Source organism: Bidens hawaiensis, unplaced genomic scaffold (genome assembly GCF_021521415.1).
Source record: "Bidens hawaiensis isolate Kalapana, Puna unplaced genomic scaffold, B.hawaiensis_p1.1 tig00041931_1, whole genome shotgun sequence".
In the NCBI taxonomy this organism is placed as follows: Eukaryota; Viridiplantae; Streptophyta; class Magnoliopsida; order Asterales; family Asteraceae; genus Bidens; species Bidens hawaiensis.
The window spans coordinates 66,972-87,525 of record NW_027497439.1 but is presented as its reverse complement, the minus strand read 5'-3'; the positions used below and the strand labels follow the sequence as shown (position 1 = coordinate 87,525).

Here is a 20,554-nt window from a genome sequence, read left to right as displayed (position 1 = left end):
CTTATCAGACATATCATTATTGAAAAGAATTACACGTTTAGTTAAACAAAGTAGTGTTTAAATTCAATAGCTTGTTACTTAAAACAAACATTTAATAGTTCAAATAACTAGGGCCTATGCAAACAACCATGTGTTATCACCAGTTAAGTAACAGTAGATTAGATGTCTCATAAATTGTCATGAACACGGCTGTCCACAAATACGGAAACATATTTCTTTTAATTTTCAGAAAGTTTGTTAGATTGCCTTATGTAGAACCTATAATAACAACCATTTACCATCTAATTAAATAACATAGAAGTTATGGTTAAAGCTTGTGATTTTAAGGTCTTGCGCCTAAAACCTGATTAAGCGTGATTTTTTCACAGTGATGGGTTTCCTCTTTGAAGATATTTATGTGTTAGTTAGGTCTAGAGTGTCAAAATCAATATCAACGGTTTGCATCCCGTCTATGGAAGGCTCACTCGGGTAGGGGAGTTAGGGTTGTGCAACAAACCAAAAAAATCGACCCGAAACAAAAGTCGTCGGTTTGGTTTTATGTCTTTGTAAAAACCGAACTTATGGTTCGTATTGGTTTTGCGTCAAATAAAAACCAAAAAAAAAAAAAAACCGAATCAAACTTATAGATTTATATTTTTATTATTTTTATTTTAAGTAATTTATAAAAGTTTAATAAATACGTAACTCAACTACTTTTGGTCAAATGTATAATAATCAATTTGTTAATAATTAACAATATTATTAATACCAAAATTCATTATTTTCGACCAAGTTTTTTTCATCCTAAAACTATCAATCTTAAATGGCAAAACTGAAAAAACCAAAACTGAACCGAAACCAAGACAATAACCAAAACCGAGTAGTTTCAAATATCCAAAACCAAAATTTATGTTTGTAATTTGGTTTTAGCTTTAAACAACACCGAACCGCACCACGCACGACATTAAGGGGGTGTTTGGGATTCCTTATTTTATCTCCTTATAAATTTTCATTAAGTTAATAAGTTTCAAAAGCGTAATTTATGAAACTTTTTCTTCTCAATAAAAGTAATCTCAAACACCTTATTACTTTTCAAAAAATTTATAAGTTATAAATTGATAAAAAAAGCAATCCCAAACACCCTCTAAGTAAAGTAGTTTCAAAGGTTGTTAAAAAAAACCCATAATAGTAAAAAGCTTAGTTGAGTGACCCAACTTGCCAATACCTCAAACCCCAAGGACCAAACCAAAAACTTCAAAAAAATCTTACTCAAATCCAGAACCTTCTTCCACAACAACTTGTACACCATGCATAAAAACCTGTACAATATTCAAAACTTAAATAGTTTTTCTCTGGTAATAATATTAATTGATTTCGTGGTAGATAAGAGTGGCTTCAACATTCCCTATTTAATACCTTCCAGATATTTTCAAAATCCCCCAAATTCATCAAACCAAAATTAGGGTTTCAAATTTCAATTTCAATTTCAAAATTCAATCAAATTCTCCAATTCCGATGGCGATTTCCGACATGGTGGTCAGCAATTTGATGATGCTATACCTGGCCGTGATCGCAGCGATCAAGGCTTACGGCCAGGTGACCGGGCAGAGCTACGGCGGCGTAACGGTGCTGTTTCTGTCGACGGCGGCGGTCGGGGTTTTGTTGGTGGTGGCGTTGACGTGGGACGTGTCGAGGAAAGCTGCCACGTATGCGGTGGTGACACGTGGAGGTGATGACGTGGAGCATGAGATGTGCCGTGGTGGGATTTGTTGGCATGGTGTTGCCGTGAAGTCGCCGGCGTCGCAGCTCCGGTTCCGGCTGCCGCAACGTCAGCATATTAATGGGCAATGAGAGTTGAGATATCAGGGGATTATATAATAATAATAATAATGTGATATATTAAATCAAATGAAATGATGTGAGTATATATTGTTTGTTAACATTTTATTATTAGTGTAATGAGAAACAGTTTTATTATATGTTTAAAAGTTTTAAGTAAATACATGTTATATTGTTTTTGTTTTTTTTATTTTTTTAATTTTTTACTTAATGCAATTTGATTCATGTGGTTTGTTACTACCAACAATTACAAGTATTCTTCTAATTAACAAAGAGTTGTGCTTTAGCGGATGGTGTGTTGGTGACAAAATGACGTGCGTGTACTGTACGAGGGGTTTTTTCATAGGTGGGTTTTCTCTGGAAATGGTGGTAAGCTGGGTCGTCAGTGTTGTACTTTACCAATGGGTATTCTCGTGGTTAGGCTTTCTTTGTTCGTCTTATGATAGCTACCTACTCTCTTTCCATTGAGTATTTATGAACGTTTACTTTTAAGCGGAACTATTTTAGTGGGTTACAATTGAACAGGTGGTCAGGTGGGTGTGTACATAAGTCTAGTTGGGTCGGTTTTGAGCTTAAACTAAACCGAAAGCTAGATTCAATCCAATTTGACCAAAAGTAATGAATAATGAATTCGGTTGTAAATTTTTTATTTTATATTAACTTGGTAATACTATTTATTCCATTTTTTAGATTACTTAACATTCAAAATTAAAAATGAACATGCATCTGTTTCGGGTTTTTCTTTTCCTTTTTAAGTTACACGAAAAGCCGAAACTCTTCCTAGAGTCCAGTTTCTACAAAAACAACAAACAAATCGTGGGTTTTTATTTGGGTTTAATTCTTTAGGTTATGATTTTTTTCCCTATTTTATGGTTAAAATAACCCTAGAAGAAGGTATTATGAACTCATTACAAGTGATAATATTATGCCATGGTAAAATTAAAATTCAATCTATTCAATTTTTATATATATATATATATATGGACACATCATTGTACTATATAAAATATTGATGCTAGTAAGTAGGATAAATGGATAATCATATCATCGGACATATCATATCATATGACATTCGCAACTTTGTTTTCTCAATTATTTTTTTAAAAGCAACGATTATTATTTTTTAAAGATTATATGTTATATATTATATTACGACTGAAGTCACGTACTGTTCATCGTATGTTTCTTCTCAAAACAACAATGAAATCAACGTTTTATTTCTTTAAATTAATCGAAAACCGATTTAAAGAAGATATCAATTTGGATACAGACAGCGAAAATAGGAAAGTAAGACATAAATTATTATTGAGCTTAATTACCCAACAAGTACATGGATTATTGTTCGAAAAATACATGGTCAATCAAAATTTTAATTTTGATAGCATACATAACATATAAAAGAAATAAACTACGGGTCACCTAACCTCGGTCCCCTTAGGCCGGTCCTCCCACGAAATCACGAATGTCAATATCAATATCCCTAAATCTATCATCTTATCTTTGCCCTTTCTTATAAGGCCGTAAATAAAGGTAGATATATTTAACTCTGAATGACATTATGAATATTTACTATTTCAACGAAATAATATGAAATAATATGTTTATAACCTGCCTCACAGCAGGAATATATTCGTCAATTAGTATCATCTAAAACAAATAGTGATACAATAATCACAATACTTAAAACTACTATTTAAGTTAAGTTATATGCATGTATCTAATGAATACTATTAGAAATATTTTTAGGATATAATTTCTATATATTAAAAAGTAAATATTTTGGTATGTAAAATATATGTATTTATGTATGTATATGAATCATATATGTACACTGAATAATATTATACATGAGTGGGAAGGAGAGAGGTCATGCCTCCTCCCTTCCAAGCCCGGTTCTGAGAAAGAAAAAAAATTTTTGGGTTAAAGACGAAATTTTTTTTTGGCCTTAATTATAAAGGAGTATTTTGTTAATTTAAACAATTAAATTTTTATATAAGTTTACTTAGTTATAATTTAGGTTGTGTAAAAAAATTTTGTATAAAAATAGGATTAAACATGTCTCAAGTAAGACTTGAGCCCATAATCTTTCGGTTGAGAGTAATACATCTTTACCACTAGACCAAGCTAGTGGTCATGTAATTAGGTTTAAACATTAAATATACATATTGTTTTAATAAAAATAAATATAATTAAAAAAAATCGGGCCTAACAGGGTGTCGGGCCTGTGGCCGTCGACCACCCCGCCACCCCTATGGGCCGACCCTGCTCCCTTCCCTCAACGCAATTGAAAATCCAACTGTACTCTATAACTAGCTAGGACTATAAAACACTATAGTTAGAACGACAAAAAACTAAAATAAAAAAATCAGAATCTTGGTATGTCTGGTATGAGTAGTGGAATAGACGATGGAATGGAATAAGCGAGGTAATGGAATAGATTATTACCATTTCATTGACATGTTTGGTTACCATGTAGGAATTAAATGAATTATTAGTTTTTATTTTTTTAGTAAGCTAGAAAATGTCGGAATAAAATAAAAATGGTAGTGAGTGGCGGGAAAAATGGGCGGGAGCCGGGAGCGATAGTTGGTGGTGGCAGAGGTGGTGATAGTGGGTGGTGGTGGTAAGTGGCGGGTAGCGGGATGTGGTGGTGATGGTCGGGAGCGATGGTTGGTGGTGGCGGTGGTGTACGGCTTTGTTAGATGGTGGTGGTTGGTTAGTGGTGGCGGCAGAGGTGGTTGGTGGTGGTGATGGCCGGGAACAATAGTTGGTGGTGGAGGTGGTTGGCGGCGCTATTAGGTGGTAGTTTGGTGGTTAGTGATGGTGGCCGCAGGCCACGGAGGCGGGGCAAGTGATGGTGGTGGTGGCCGGCGGCAAAGGCGACGGTGGGTGGTAGCAGGCGATGAAGGTTGAAATGAAAAAAAAAACAAGGGGGGTTAATGAAACGAATTTGAGGTGTTTTAGAAGGAATTGAATAGATATGGTAATAGGGGATTCCATTCCATTGATCAACAAAACACATTTTTTTTTTCATTCCGTAATGATCCATTCCATTACGTCTCTCATTCATACATACCAAACGCTATCTAAAATGGTTTCATCTATTTAAATTTAATAGAATACATATCCATCTTACACGCTTTAATTTAATCTAACACACAATTATAATATTTTCATATTACATAAAGAAGCATCTCATAAAGAATTACAAATCTGCTAATAGAGTTGGTTTTCATTAGGCTCAGACGATGCCACCCTTTGGCTTGTTGACTTCCATGGTTTGCTGATAAACCAACATCCCGGTGCCAATTCCGCAGACCTACATGAATCCTTGACCCTGATACCCACATGTTAATATATAATAATCACTTAGTTAATGTCATGTGTGTTTTAATACATCTTTAAAGCACACTATTATATTTTTATAACTTAAAGTTCATGATCTTGTTGATAAAAATATTGATTATGGTCTTCTTTAACTAAAGTACAATCATTAGGTAAAAAAACACATAACCTTAAAATTGATTTATGTAAATTATAAATGTAATTGCATTTATTATTAGGTAAAATAATTGTGATTAAATAATATTTGTTTATCATCTATTAATTTTTTTCTATATTTATTTTCATTATATTAGGAATAAGTATTCATAAATTTTAGACAGTTAAATTATAAAAAAAGTATATAATTATTATTTAATTTATTAAAATAAGTATTTAGTTATAAAATTTTAGTGTAAATAGTAGGGCCCAAACAAAATCTAAGAATAGTTGTATATAAAATGTATTTTGAAGTTTGTTTGTTTTTTATATAAAAAAAAGTTACAAGATGAAGTTGGAATACAAAACAATATTGAATATACCATTACCGATTTGGACCAAAAGAGAAGAAATACATACCTAGATTTGGTGTTTGGAGCCATACGTCTATTGTTACTCTTATGGCTTGATCCATCACTATTACCGTTACTAAAACTATTACCATTGGAACTCATCTTTGACGAACTACGAGACTTCTTCATACCACAAGAAATCGGATTAAACATGTTAAGCATAAAGACCCCGGTATCCAAGCTAACACTTCTTGAAATCTTGTGTTCCATCTTAACCCCTTTTCTATTCTTTAAACCCGTCTTCAAATCACTCTTTTGATCAACCGTTGATTGTTGTTTTACGAGATCATCTACGACTATATCTTTTAGTGAAAGTTCTTGACAAGACTCGGGTATATTCCTCATCATTTCCAAGATCGTGTTTCGTGCCTTTGTTGATGGCGACGAGCAATTGAAACCAGAATCACCCTTTTTCGACCCAAAAGAGGGCGTCGAGACAAAAGGGTGTTCATCTTTGTAAGGTTTATCGTTATTGTTAACATTTAAAACATTACAAAATGTAAATTTGGATAGCCTTGATCGAGATGAAGAATGAAGAGACATGTTTTTGGCATGTTCCTCTTCAATCCTAATCATGGTTGGTTGTAAGAATGAAATATGGATAGTTAAATGATGTTTGATTATCTATAGGAGTTTGGGACTGCTCTTAAATCATGGAAAAATTTAGTTTGAAAATTATTGCATGAAGTTGTACATTATGCATTAGCAATTTTACTTTGGTGTGATCAAGTGATCAATTTAGAAAATTTTGGCTGGCTGGCCATGGCCCATGGGAGTGGAAATACAAAAGACGATAATTTCTTTTTTGTTTTTTTAAGTCAAAGTCAACTAGTCACAAAAACATCATTAAATCTTGACATTAACTCAAACTAACTATTTACTAAGAATAACCTTTATCTGATCATCTAGAAACAAGATCATATTAGTGACATATGCCCTTAAAACACAAGTTAGAAACTAACTAATATATAAATTCAAATAACAAAAATATATAATTTGTTATAGATGTACGTTCAAACACCTCATATTTACAACTGTTGTACTTATGCTGAATCTAAAAAACATCATGCCTTTTAAGTATTTAATTGAATACTAATAATTTTGTAATACATTAAAGTTGAATAGGAAAAGCTATATAAAATAACTTTAGGATATGTACAATTAGCCATTCATTAACTTAATCCATGTCTATTTATGAGATATTATTCTAGTCCCGCTATGCGAAGCAACATAGTTAAATAGTTTTTCTTGATTCTAAGATTTTTATAATAATAAAGTTGTTTTAGGCCATTTTTACGTTTAAAACGATGAAATGTTTATTATATCAATATTAAAGGTGGGTGATTTATACACTACTAAACTTGTTGTTGGATTAATTTCTATTCCGGGTCACAAGTCGGTGAACCAGGCCTAAGAGGTTTTAACAAGTCGGTTACAGTCTAAGGGGTATTATGAAACATTTCATATGCTTGGTGGCCAAGTTCACCTTGTTGGCCAAGTTGACCTTGTTGCCCAAGTTCACCTTGGTGGCCAAGTTAAGTGGTGACCACATATTATGCTTGGTGACCAAGTTGGGTTACTAGTATAAATAGATGTACAAAGTTAGTGTTAGATACAACAACAACAAACACAACAATCACCACCATCACTACCAAAGTTATTGTAATCAGTTTTTGAGTTATATTTTCTGGTTATAATATATGTCGGTTATTTCTAAGTTGTGCGTTAATTATCGTTTATCATTCTTGAATTGGTATCAAAGCTCGGTTCAAGAACGTGATAATTAGCGGCCAACAAAGAAGGTGTTTCGATCGAACAAGTTGGTTTGATATCCTGAAGAAGTTGTTATCGTGGTTGACCGAACAAGTTGGTTTGGTCTCCCAAAGAAGTTGTTGTCATTGTCGATAGCATAGTTCGTTCAGTTGTTACTTTATTCAAACAAGTTGGGTTTGAGTAGCCATGGGTGACACGACTCCACCGCCGCCGCCAAAGGGGAAAGAGAACGGACCATCTTCCGTTCAATATCCAATGTTAACTACAACGAACTATACCGTGTGGGCTATGAGGATGAAAGTAGTCCTAAGAGTTCACAAAGTTTGGGACTCCATCAACTCGGGTGTCCCCGATGAAGACAAAAATGACATGACTATGGACTTGTTGTTTCAATTCATACCTGAAACCTTGATAATGCAAATTGGAGATCAAGAAACTGCTAAATCCATGTGGGATTCGATTAAAACGCGGCACTTAGGTGCCGAACGGGTTAGAAAAGCACGTCTCCAAACCTTGTCAATGGAATTTGACAATATGAAGCTGAACGAGTCAGATTCCATAGATAACTTTGCGGGCAAGTTATCGAGCATTGCCTCGAAATCAGCGGCTCTCGGCGAAGTTATAGATGAAGCAAGGTTGGTAAAGAAGTTTCTCAAAAGTCTCCCAAGATCGAAGTATATTCAAATGGTTGCTTCGCTTGAGCAAATGTTGGATCTCAATAAAACGGGATTTGAAGATGTTGTAGGCCGACTCCGAGCCTATGAGGAGCGAATCCGAGAACAAGAAATTCAAGGGGGTGACCAAGGTAAACTTTTATTCGGTAAATATGATTCATCAAGTCATAGAAGTTTTGAATCTAATGGGGGACGAGGACGAGGAGGTCGAGGTCGCGGTCGAGGCCGTTTCAATGGCCAATACCGAACCCCTAGTACCGAACAAGGGTCATCAAGTCGGGGAAAAGTAAGGGTGAAGAAAGATCGGTCAAAGATTTTATGTTACCGATGTGACCAGTTTGGTCACTTTGCATCCGGTTGCCCGGACCGAATTCAAAATGGTCAAGAAGCAAACAAAACTGAAGCCCGTGAAATTTTTGATGATGCGACGTATATGCATCAAGTTGTGTTCTTAAATGAAAAAAACCTAATACCAAAGAAATACGTATCACACCCTCAAAATCCACTAACGGAGTTTTACCGTCCGAGGGTGTGAACTAACAGGATCGGAATCATTAGTTATAATCAAACACCATAAATAAAGTTTTCAAACCACGAAAACATTTAAGTTTAAATAAGTGCGGAAGTGTAAATTCGTAAACCAGGTGCTGCGTCACGCAGGACGACTTAAAACCCAATAAATAACAGTTTAAAAACAAGTTTGCAAAAACGATAGAGTTCAATGAAATGCATGTTCCTATACCGCGCGCCCGCCTCGGCTACCTGAGAATAACATACTAAAAGTGTCAACACGGGGTTGGTGAGTTCACATATATAAATACAGAAACTGTTTGCGTTTAAGTGTTTGCGTTTTGCGTTTGGGTTACCAGATAATGTTATGTCAATTATATATCAATAGGTAGCTAGCCTATAAAACAAGTATTACTAAGTGTTCGACACCGAAGCTGACTGTTTATCAATTGCCTTGCCACCATGTCTATCACGACCATGGAAAATGTGTTAGCCAAGATTACACCCACTCGACCTCCAGTCGAGTTTAGCGTTGGGTGGGGTTTGTCAAACCCAGTAGTACTACTCAACAGTGACTCGCTATTATACAAATACTAAACGGTTCGATGTTATGAAGGACTTTAGTTGGTTCGTTTGCCACTTAGCCTTACAAGTGATATATAATTAATAACAAAATCTAAAGCGTTTTGGAGTATGTATTCTCCCCCAAGTAAAAGCGTTTAAAAGAGTAAAAGGGGAACGTGAAACTCACTGTTTGCGAAGAATTCGAAAACAAGTCAACCGAGAGATGTGCGTCACAGAAAATCCTCACTAGCGTTCTAAAACAAGAATGAGATTTTCTAAGTGTTGAAACTATTATTGAGTCTCTAGACTCGGCACATAATACCTATGCATGAGATACGTTTCGTGTTTCGTTTGTGAATTTTGTGTGACTCGACAAACACATTGGTGACACGTTTCATGTGTAAACAACTACATAAGTATCAAGTACTAACATTTTACATTACTAGCAATCATTCCCCACAAGGGCAATTTAGTAAAAAACATAGCAATATCTAACAACAAGCACGTTTCATGTATTTTCACATAGTTCAGCAGCTAGTTTTATCAAGACAGATTTCTACTTGAAAGATTACTCTATCCAACAGATCATAATATATCAATTAATTCACCAAAAATTGTCACAAAAGAACACATGAGTTAGGTTTCAAGAACTATTTTTATTGTATTTTTATTCCACATAGATTTCTCACAATAACCAAAACATTATAGTAAATTCACAGCAGTCAAAATCATGCGCAACAGAATGATATTTGTTATTCCCGTTAAATGGTAAATTCAATTAATGCAAGACCAATTGGGTTAGGTTCTTAACTCAACATGTTAACTTCCAGAAGTGGAACCAACTCATTTAGTCTTGTAGTTTATGAGATATGATAATTACAAAACAGCCTAACAGCAGACCTCACAATTCAGACTTGCACCTAAGTTTGGTAAAATAATAAACATTAACTTTTACAAGTCCAAAAATTACAAACTTGGACTTTATAGAAACTAGACTCAACCTAGTACACTGTAGTGTTAATAACTTCGACCAATTACCACGTTAACATTTAGTTACAGTCGTCTAAACATAAACTTAACAATCTGTCCAGTACCAGTTTTCATCAAAACTCAACATAACAATAATCTATGAACCATAATCCATGCATATAACACTCTAGTCACAATATTTACCAACCATGCATATCAATATCACATTACACCCATAGTTAGGGTTTTTCTTGAAAGTTTAAATCAAAGAACAAGTGATTATCAAACAATAATAACACAACTAGTTATCAATTTCATTAGCAATCATCATCAAGCATATAATCATACCCTAACTCATATTAATCATCAATTTCGCGACTTAGGGTTTTGGATTAACCCATTCAATATCAAAATTAAACATATATAACGCATAGAGGAGTTGTTAATACTTTCCTAGCACCTTAATTCTTCAACCAAACTTGAAAATCCTTGTATGTATGTGTGTGTAGTGTGACGGCAGCCAAGGGAGAGGGGGGGGGGGGGATCGGGTTTGGGAGGGGAGGGAAGGGGTTAGGGTTTTGTTATTATTTAATAATAAAATGTTACACAATGGGCCCTCTACTTTTAGTTATTACTTTTCTAGCATAAATAGCTTTTTTGCATCTTGAGTTAATGTTCTACACATAATTATCAAATAACACATAATTATCAAATACTTATTGTTTTGATGTTTATCGTTTGTTCACCAATGGTTTGAGTCAACTCGTTTGCGTTTCGGTGCAATCCCGAAAGACTACATGTGTAGTGATTGTCAAGCGTCATTTAAAACCCTAGTTTAAATGTAATGAGATGTGCGTTATAGATCAAGTGATCTTAAGTTTGAATTGACGGAGTTTGGATTAACGGAGTTAACCTGAAATTGATGAGTGTCACAATACGAGACCGAGCGGGTCGAAGATGATGTATGGTAATTGGATAATGGGGCAAGTAATCATATGACGGGAAACCGGTCGTATTTTTTAGAGTTAAACGAGAACATAACCGGGAGGGTTAAGTTCGGAGATGGGTCATTTGTTCAAATCAAGGGAAAATGCTCAATTCTTTTCCAAGGAAAATCGGGTGACCAAAACTTGCTAACCGAGATTTATTATATTCCGGAGTTAAAAAATAATATATCTCGGTCAAGCAACGGAGTCCGGATGTGACATTCGGATGAAACACGATCTTCTGACCATGTACGATGAGAACGGGAGGTTACTCATGAAGGTCAAGAGATCCGAAAACCGACTCTGTAAAATACGAATGAAAATTGGAGCTCCCGTGTGTTTGCAATCAAATATTGAAGATGATGCATGGCGTTGGCACGCAAGACTTGGGCACATCAATTTCTAGTTAATGAAATCGATGGCTAAGAAGGATCTTGTACGTGGTTTACCACATGTTGAACACGAAAATCAGTTGTGTGAATCGTGCTTGGTGGGTAAACAAAAGAGGCGTTCGTTTCCGGCTACATCCTCGTTTAGAGCATCCCAACCTTTGGAGTTAGTTCATGGTGACTTGTGCGGTCCAATAACCCCATCCACTATCTCGGGTAATAGGTATGTCTTTGTTATTATAGACGATTACTCACGATACATGTGGACGTTTTTATTGAAAGAAAAAGGTGAAGCGTTTGAAAGTTTTAAGAGGTTTAAAGCCCTGATCGAGACGGAGGCGGGTTTACCAATGAAAACTCTCCGAACCGATAGGGGAGGAGAATTCACTTCACGTGATTTCAATAGGTTCTGCGATGAAAGTGGAATTATTCGGCATTTAACCGCCCCGTACATGCCACAACAAAATGGCGTGGTAGAAAGGCGAAACCGGACTTTAATGGGGATGGTGCGGAGTATTCTAAAGGCGATGCATGTACTGACCTATATGTGGGGAGAAGCGGTCCGACATTCAACCTTTTTAATCAATCGGGTCCCAACCCGGGCCTTGGTTGATCAAACTCCATATGAACGGTTCAAGAAAAAGAAACCGATTATTGAACATGTTCGAGTATTTGGGTGCATGGCGTATGCTAAAGTTGATAGTGTACATCTAAAGAAACTTGATGATAGGTCAAGACAACTCGTTTATCTCGGGTCGGAGACGGGTTCAAAAGCATACCGTCTCTTCGATCCGCACACCCGGAAAATTGTTGTTAGTCGGGACGTTGTGTTTGACGAAAAAAAAGGGTGGAATTGGGTAAAGAAAGTCGAGAAGAATGACTATGAGCCGGGTATGTTTTCTATTGTTTGGGGGGGGGGGGGGGTTGACAATGGATCTGGTCAAATCGAACCCACTATTGAAGAAACGTCTAGAAGCAACCCGGGTAGCCCAAGCTCTGAACCTACATCATCGGTTCAACCCGAGTCCAACGACTCAGCCGAACCAAGTCATATAGGGCCTAATTCCTCAACCCACTCTCAAGTTCAGTCGACGAGTAATGGGTCACAGGTCCATTCGGGTGATAATGAGGCCCACACGGGTCTAAGACGTTCAACCCGAGTCTCGGTTTTACCAAGAAGATTACAAGAAGATTATGTGTTACATATTGACTTTGACTATGAGCAATTGCTTCTCACAGCAAGTGGTGAACCGAGTAGCTATTTTGAGGCTAAGTCGAACCAAGAATGGGTTCGTGCTATGAATACCGAGATCGATTCGATAAACAAGAATGAAACATGGAAGTTAGTCGAACTTCCAAAGGGTGCAAAATGTATCGGGTTGAAGTGGGTGTTCAAAATCAAACGAAATGCGGATGGAACGATAAACAAGTATAAAGCTCGGTTGGTTGCAAAGGGTTACGTGCAACAACCCGGGATTGACTTTGACGATGTTTTCGCTCCGGTAGCCCGAATCGAGACTGTTCGGCTACTAATTGCATTGGCTGCATCTAACGGGTGGGAAATCCACCATCTTAATGTAAAGACGGCATTTCTACATGGTGAATTGAAAGAAGTTGTGTTCGTTTCTCAACCTGAAGGATACGAGAAAAAAGGCAAGGAGGCAAAAGTTTACAAGTTGTCAAAGGCCTTGTACGGGTTAAGGCAAGCTCCCCGAGCTTGGAACACAAAGCTCGATAACATCCTACGAGACATGAAGTTTCAAAAATGTTCCAAGGAACAATCGGTTTACCGAAAGACGGATGGGAAACATTTTTTGATCGTAGCCGTGTATGTGGATGTTTTGTTTGTGACAGGTACAAGCTCGAGTATAATTTCCGATTTCAAAAAGGGTATGGCGACCAAGTTTGAGATGTCGGATCTCGGGAAGTTAACCTACTATCTTGGAATCGAAGTATTCCAACGAGAGGATGGGATAGTAATTACACAAGAAGGATACGCCAAAAGAATTCTAAAGGAGACCGGTATGCAAAACTGTAATCCGTCTCAAGTCCCGATGGATCATGGTGTGAAATACTCAAAAGCCGAGAATGAAGTCGAACTCGATGCAACCGAGTATTGAAAGGTAGTGGGTTGCTTACGGTATTTATTACACACTCGTCCGGATATGGCATACTCTGTGGGTATTGTTAGTCGATATATGCAAAGCCCACGAGAATCTCATGGTATGGCAATACGACACCTATTGAGATATTAGAAGAAAACGACAAGTTACGGGATCAAGTACGGGAAGAACGGGTCTAAACGACTTTTAGGTTATAGTGATAGTAGTCACAACATAGATGAGGATGATGGTAGAAGTACCACGGGGCACGTGTGTTATTACGGACAATCTCCAATTACATGGTGCTCACAAAAGCAAGCGACAATTGCACTCTCATCGTGTGAAGCCGAGTACATGGCGGCTTCAGCAGCCGCGTGTCAAGCTGTATGGCTTCGAGAGTTGTTGAGCGAGTTGTCTGGAGAAGCGTTGCAGAAAGTTGTGTTGAAAGTTGATAACACGTCCGCAATAGCCCTTGTGAAAAATCCAGTTTTTCACAACCGAACAAAGCATATAAAGTCTCGCTTTCATTTTATCCGAGATTGCTACAATGACGGCGAGGTCGATGTTGAGCACATTAGCGGGAAAGAGCAACGGGCTGATATCCTCACTAAGGCACTCGCAAGAATCAAGTTCACGGAGATGCGCGAGTTACTTGGAGTTGAAGACCTTTCTAATCCGAATCAGAAATTAGGGGGGTGAATGTTGGATTAATTTCTATTCCGGGTCACAAGTCGGTGAACCGGGCCTAAGAGGTTTTAACAAGTCGGTTAAAGTCTAAGGGGTATTATGAAACATTCCATATGCTTGGTGGCCAAGTTCACCTTGTTAGCCAAGTTAACCTTGTTGCCCAAGTTCACCTTGGTGGCCAAGTTGAGTGGTGACCACATATTATGCTTGGTGACCAAATTGGGTTACTAGTATAAATAGATGTACAAAGTTAGTGTTAGATACAACAACAACAAACACAACAATCACCACCATCACTACCAAAGTTATTGTAATCAATTTTTTGAGTTATATTTTCTGGTTATAATATAAGTCGGTTATTTCTAAGTTGTGCGTTAATTATCGTTTATCATTCTTGACTTGTTACCGTCATCATCAACACCCAACACCCAACACCCAATATGATGTTTGCACTATATACGCTACAAATGTTAATGCCAGCAGTTGTATGAGTATCAATGGCGAATTCATGATAAAACACGATATGGTTTCATTAAACTAGTTGAGGCAAACAAAATAAACGAGTCATACAAGTCAGTTGGCTGGTTAATACAAATTCCAAATTTCCATACATTCAATAATAGAATGAATGCTCTTACATGTTACAAAAGTTGGCTTAAAGTTAAACTGTTCCTGTGACCATTCAGCCAATATCATCCACATGCAAATTCATGCATAAAATGTTCAAAACTTCATCTTTGTTACGTGGCCACACGCAACTTGGTGTTAATTGTTTAGCCTTCGAATTTTAATTGTTTTAAGTTAAAGTCATTAAACAGACGGGTCTCAATGTTTAAACTATAGTCTGAAATCTATAGGTATCAACCACTAAAACGAGACAAGTGATTTGGTGGTTGTTGCTGAGTCCACTCATTGACTTGGAATTTTAGTAAGTCAAATTGCCGTGTAAGACGGGAGACCCATGTTTTCTTTTATGTTTTAACCCCAATTAATATGATGATGATGATGATGATGATGATGATGATGATGATGATGATGATGATTTGATGTTAACCTTAGAACTTCCAAATTATTGTGATTTACATGGTAGGTTAGAAACTTGGAAATTAAAGTGGCGGTCAAATGTTTGAAATTCCTTTTTCCACATATTTGAAATTACTTTTTAACGTGTCAAATGTTTTATGATACTATGTTTGAACTTTGCCGGTATACAAGAATTTGGCTTTAACTTTCAAGAATTAGACACATGTCCTATTCCAAATAGAAAAAAAATCAATATTTAGGTGAAACCCGCATAAAGTTATATTTCATTCATGTCAACCTTTTTCACCCAAGTTTGAATATTAATAAATTGAAGTCTTTTAAATTTATAACCTTGTGTTTAAAAGAATTGGATCATTTACAAATTGGAAACACGGTGAGAGATGATAAATAGACTAGACTAGAGAGATGTAGTTATGTAAACATTAGTAATAAGTGTACCCAAGTTACCGGGTACCAAAATGAACACGACACTGGCCCATAAGGCCATAATGATTGTGTTTGAATCGCTGACCCACATTAAATACTAGCTTTGACAGATCATCCGATAATAAAACTTGTATAGCCCATTTTTTTCTAAATCCAATAAGTAGTTTTATATGCTTAAATTTAAGTAAATACTAGCTTTTAGGACCGGCGCTTCGCGACGGGACCGTTAAACCAAATAAAAAAACAAACATAAAAGCGTTAAACCATGAACATGTTGTGTGGCGACGCGAAATCAAACTGTATCGGGTTACGTCATCAAAAGTGAACAAAAGAAATAAACATGTCAATGACAAAATACAAAAAATTATCTCATGTAAAACCAAAAAAATTCAGCACGTTATAGTTGTGAACCGACAAAAATTCGGTATTGGTGGCACCAACACATATTTGTAAACATGAATCAGTAAGCCATATAAAATATATTTTAAAGGCACGCTATCATACATCGAAACATGGATATAAAACATGTGACGATGAGATAGTTTTAAATATGAAAATGTTTCGGTCATTGTAAAGACCAACTATAACAAATACTAAAGCAAAGTTTAAGAAAATCTTTTAACCGAAAAATAATACACGTAAAGTCGACAATTTATATAATTTGTTAAATATCATAATTAGTTTAACCATTAAGTAAAATAAAGTGAATATTAGCCTTATGATAATGTAGAAATAGAGTTGATGTTAATCTTTAATTTGTAGCATAGTACTTGTGACTTTAGCAATAAAATAATAAAAAATTGAATAGTAATATTTGTGAGGAGAAGATCCTCTTTTTAATATATATTATAGTATGTGATAAACATGCACAAACCGGTTAATCGGGTCGATTAGTAACCGGTTTTCATGCACAAAAACCGTAACCGGTATAACCAGTTAACTGGGAAAAAACCGGTTAAAAAAAATTAACATTAAAACCTAAAACTGGTTTCTATTAACCGATTCTGAGGCCAATATGAAAAACCTAAAACTGGCTACTAACCGCCGGTTTTTTCCAGGTAGAAACCGGTTAGAGAGCTAGGGACTAGTTAACTGGTTTGGATGCATATATTATAAATACTATTTATTATGCAAGCTTCTTAAAGCTTGATATGACTTGTCCGCTTAAGCCAGGCCATTGTAAGCTCAATTTTTGCTCGTTTTATATTAAAGTTTGCTTTTATTCACGAGCGCTCTAACTCGATCAAAGCTAAATTTAACGAGCTCAAGTTGTTTGACAAAAGCTTGACTTGCTAGCCACATCTAAAATAAGTTTTAAACAGACATTTTGATTATCAAACAAAACCATCTAAAATAATCCAAAGTAAACATTTATCTCACTCTAAACCACCTCATAACCTAATTCATTTCGCAATTAACAAACTCTCCCATACTACACAAATTCAGTCTTTTATTTCACATAAATTCCAAAACTTGAAACCAACACTCTTCTCTGACACCTGTATAACCGAACCACTTATTTCCATGGCGGTTGTTGGTGTTTGTAGTTAACCGGAAAGCCCTCCCATCCACCATCTGGTTCCAACCGTTTCCCACTAACCACCGAGCCCGATGAACCACCACTGTTCCCTCCATTCACCATAAGCCCCAAGTTCAAACCCGTGTTATGTTGCAATGGTCCAGACCCAATTTGACCATTATATGGACCATGATACGAACCACCAGCCATGTTCATAACAAAAGGCGGTGCAAATTGAGGTGCAACTGGGACCGCTCTTGGGTCAACCATGTATGGAGACGAGTAATAATACATTGATGGACCCGGTCCCAACATTCTCCCATTATGGTGCGGACCGATGTCCATGTGGTTCACCTCAACTTGAGAACCGAAGAGTGAAATAACAGGCTTTTGATCCTCCAATGAAGCAACATTATCCAAATTATTTAAATCAAAATTCTTCATTGAAGATTGTTTTGATGACGAAGATGACGATGATGAACTCGACCGAGACATACTTTGACACATGTTAAGATCCAAATGCACCTTCGTGGGTTTCCACGCACCTGCATCCACGCTAGATTCTTCCCCAGATGGAACATTCAGATCGATATCAAGACAGACCGACTGTTGTTTTGAGTTACTGTGGGTCCCAGATAACGAGGACTCGGGCTTTTCTTCAGAAAAAAACTCGTCATTCAAATCAAAACCCGAGAACCCTCTTTCAGATTCTTGAGAGGTTGTAATATCATGTTTATGATCCGAACCGTTAACAGGTCCGGTTTCGGTTTCCTGACCCTTTATTGATGGTTCAGATAACTGTGAACCAGTTCCTGAACCATCATGATCCACGCTGTCAGTTTCTATTATATTGTTGGTTAAAGCGGGCTCCACAACATTATCACTGCCAGGTGGATCGTCAGGATTCGTGGTTGCAGGGTCCACGTCATCTTTTTCATCTTTAGACTCTTGTATCTTTTGTTCTTCATCATCATGAGCATCTTTGGTTTCTTGCATCTGCATAATAATAATAATAACAATTCATTATGTTTGTTGCATACTTTAGAATTGATGACATCATGACAATAATACATGATATGGAATATTATTTAGGTAGTAAGATAAGAGACAAAGATAGATGTGTTAGTATGCCTACCGACCGAATTTACAACTACCTAAGGAATTAAGAATAAACTAATAATAGTAAGTTAACTACTTGAACACCAAACTTGAAGCCTAACATTGCTCATAGGTTGAAAACCATCAAATTTAGAAGCAAATATTCTGGCAGATATAATCTGAATCTGGAAAGACTAACCCCTTATTATGTTCATAAGATAAAAACCAAAGATGAATTTAATAATAAAACAATGTATACAACCATAGTCTATAGCAGTACATCATATTCATATTATATGGAAAAATGGTAAACATAATACTGAAATATAAAAATAAATTACCATAGAGCTACCGAATTACAACTCGTCAATCAGGGGCGGACCCACATAGGTCCGATCGGGGTCCCGGGACACCGATGTTTTTTAAAAATTACTTAGAGACGGTATATTAAATTTTGTAAGGACCCCATAAAAATTAATACTTGGAACCCATACTATTAGGATTGAACTGGTATAGTGGAAAGTCCCTTGTTTTACTTGTGAGAGGTTGTAGGTTCAAGCCCCACCATACTCCTTTTTTGTTGTTTTTTTAATATCCTAGTCTTAGTTATTCAGTTAGGGTATTTGTGCTTTTTGTTAATTTCTCTCATATAGTCATTATCACCATGCAACATATATGATGTTAACATGGATTTTGCATATTCTTTTATTATTTACCTTGTGTATGTATATTATAATTAATCATTTATTTGTGTTAGAGTTATTTTTCATGTTTTGGTCAATTATGTAAGACCATATATATAGATTACGTTCATGTTTTTCGGGTATGAATTAAAAGTGTATGTTTCATCTAGTTTCTAATTTAGATTCTTTCTACTTACTCGTTTCCAATGACACCATAGTTCCGTGTTTTATTATGTTCCTCGCCTCGACCCGACCCGAATAACGACCGACCCGAAAAATTTTGTAAACCGAAAAAATTGGGACCCCATTGAAAAAAAATCCTGGGTCCGCCACTGTCGTCAATCATGGAATTTAGTGGTGTAAACAAGCCAAACCGAGTTTGGCTAGGCTCACTTTGACTTACAAGGTCTCGAGCTTGGCTCCACTCGTTTATTATTTTATATTTATTAATTAATTTATATACAACTCCGTCAATCATAGAATTTAGTGGTGTAAGCCAAGCCAAGCCAAGTTGAACTCGACTAGGCTAGTTTTGATTACGACAGCTCAAGCTTGGCTTGTTAGTTGTTACGAGCATTTTTCCTAAAGCTAGAAATCGGCTTGCGAGTCGTTTTTCCAAGCTTGAGATTGGCTCGACTCATTTATATTAAATAAATAATTAATTAATTATATACATTTTCAATTATTTGTATATATTTTGAGAAAACCTTAACGAGCTTAAGCTTGGTTTGAGATCGTGTGCAGTACCTTAAATGAGCCAAAGCTCGGTTTTTGGCTCGGTTGGAGCTCAGCTGTGTAGTGTGAAACTAATTCATAGATGTCCAAAAGAGTTAAAACTTAAAACTAAAAAAATCACTAGGCTCATTAAGGCCCCACACATGGCTCAAACTCGTACTCGATAACTAAACAAGCTTTAATGGAATTAGAGATTAACTGAAACCCTAAATTAAAAACAAATTCATATAAACTCAAAAAATTTCTGAATTTACTGTAATATGAATGAAGCATAAAGTTGGATTAATATCCGATCAATCAATAAAAAGTGTAAAAACTATAGAACTGAATTCATTACCTGTTAATGGATTAACGGATTCACACCAGCAGAGTTGCAGAGTTTAAACAGCCATTGCTGAGAACATACGACGAAGCTTCAATTCCGCGTTATGACGACAGTTTCTTTCTCTCTAGCGATAGTTTCTCTCTCTATATAAATATAATACAATATATTTTGTTAATAGGTGAATGAACCCAGCAGCATACAGAGAGAGAGAGAGAGAGAGAGAGAGAGGGAGAGAGAATCTGTGTGTGGGTTTTTCTCGAATCAGAAGTGGACAGCCAGCAAACTCTTCTTCAGTTTGGTTTTGTGTTTGGATAAATATGACCCCTGTCTTTTGGATTTGTTTTGATTCTGCCCTGATT

At 36.1% G+C, this 20,554-nt stretch overlaps 2 protein-coding genes across 3 annotated transcripts; one reads left to right on the top strand and one right to left on the bottom strand.

Moving 5' to 3' along the window:
* The first annotated feature begins 1,408 nt into the window (after nt 1–1,408).
* On the top strand, nt 1,409–1,998 carry LOC143593333 (uncharacterized). Its single transcript, XM_077072995.1, has one exon. The coding sequence runs from the start codon at nt 1,495–1,497 to the stop codon at nt 1,828–1,830; it is 336 nt and encodes a 111-aa protein (XP_076929110.1). The 5' UTR covers nt 1,409–1,494; the 3' UTR covers nt 1,831–1,998.
* A 15,145-nt stretch (nt 1,999–17,143) lies between these two features.
* LOC143593332 (uncharacterized) lies at nt 17,144–20,352 on the bottom strand. Of its 2 annotated transcripts, none has more exons than XM_077072993.1 (2): nt 20,208–20,352; nt 17,144–18,350 (listed from the first exon to the last, which is right to left on the bottom strand). In XM_077072993.1, exon 2 carries the CDS (start codon nt 18,348–18,350, stop codon nt 17,352–17,354), a length of 999 nt encoding a protein of 332 aa, XP_076929108.1. In that variant the 5' UTR covers nt 20,208–20,352; the 3' UTR covers nt 17,144–17,351. The 2 variants fall into 2 exon arrangements, with proteins under 2 accessions (XP_076929108.1, XP_076929109.1); XM_077072994.1 differs by lacking the exon at nt 20,208–20,352 and having other exon boundaries at nt 17,144–18,052; nt 18,101–18,659.
* Between the last annotated feature and the right edge of the window lie 202 nt (nt 20,353–20,554).

Bases quoted from the DNA above. Each gene is read 5' to 3' on its own strand.
- LOC143593333 (XM_077072995.1), top strand. From the start codon at position 1,495: ATGGCGATTTCCGACATGGTGGTCAGCAATTTGATGATGCTATACCTG.
- LOC143593332 (XM_077072993.1), bottom strand. From the start codon at position 18,350: ATGCAAGAAACCAAAGATGCTCATGATGATGAAGAACAAAAGATACAA.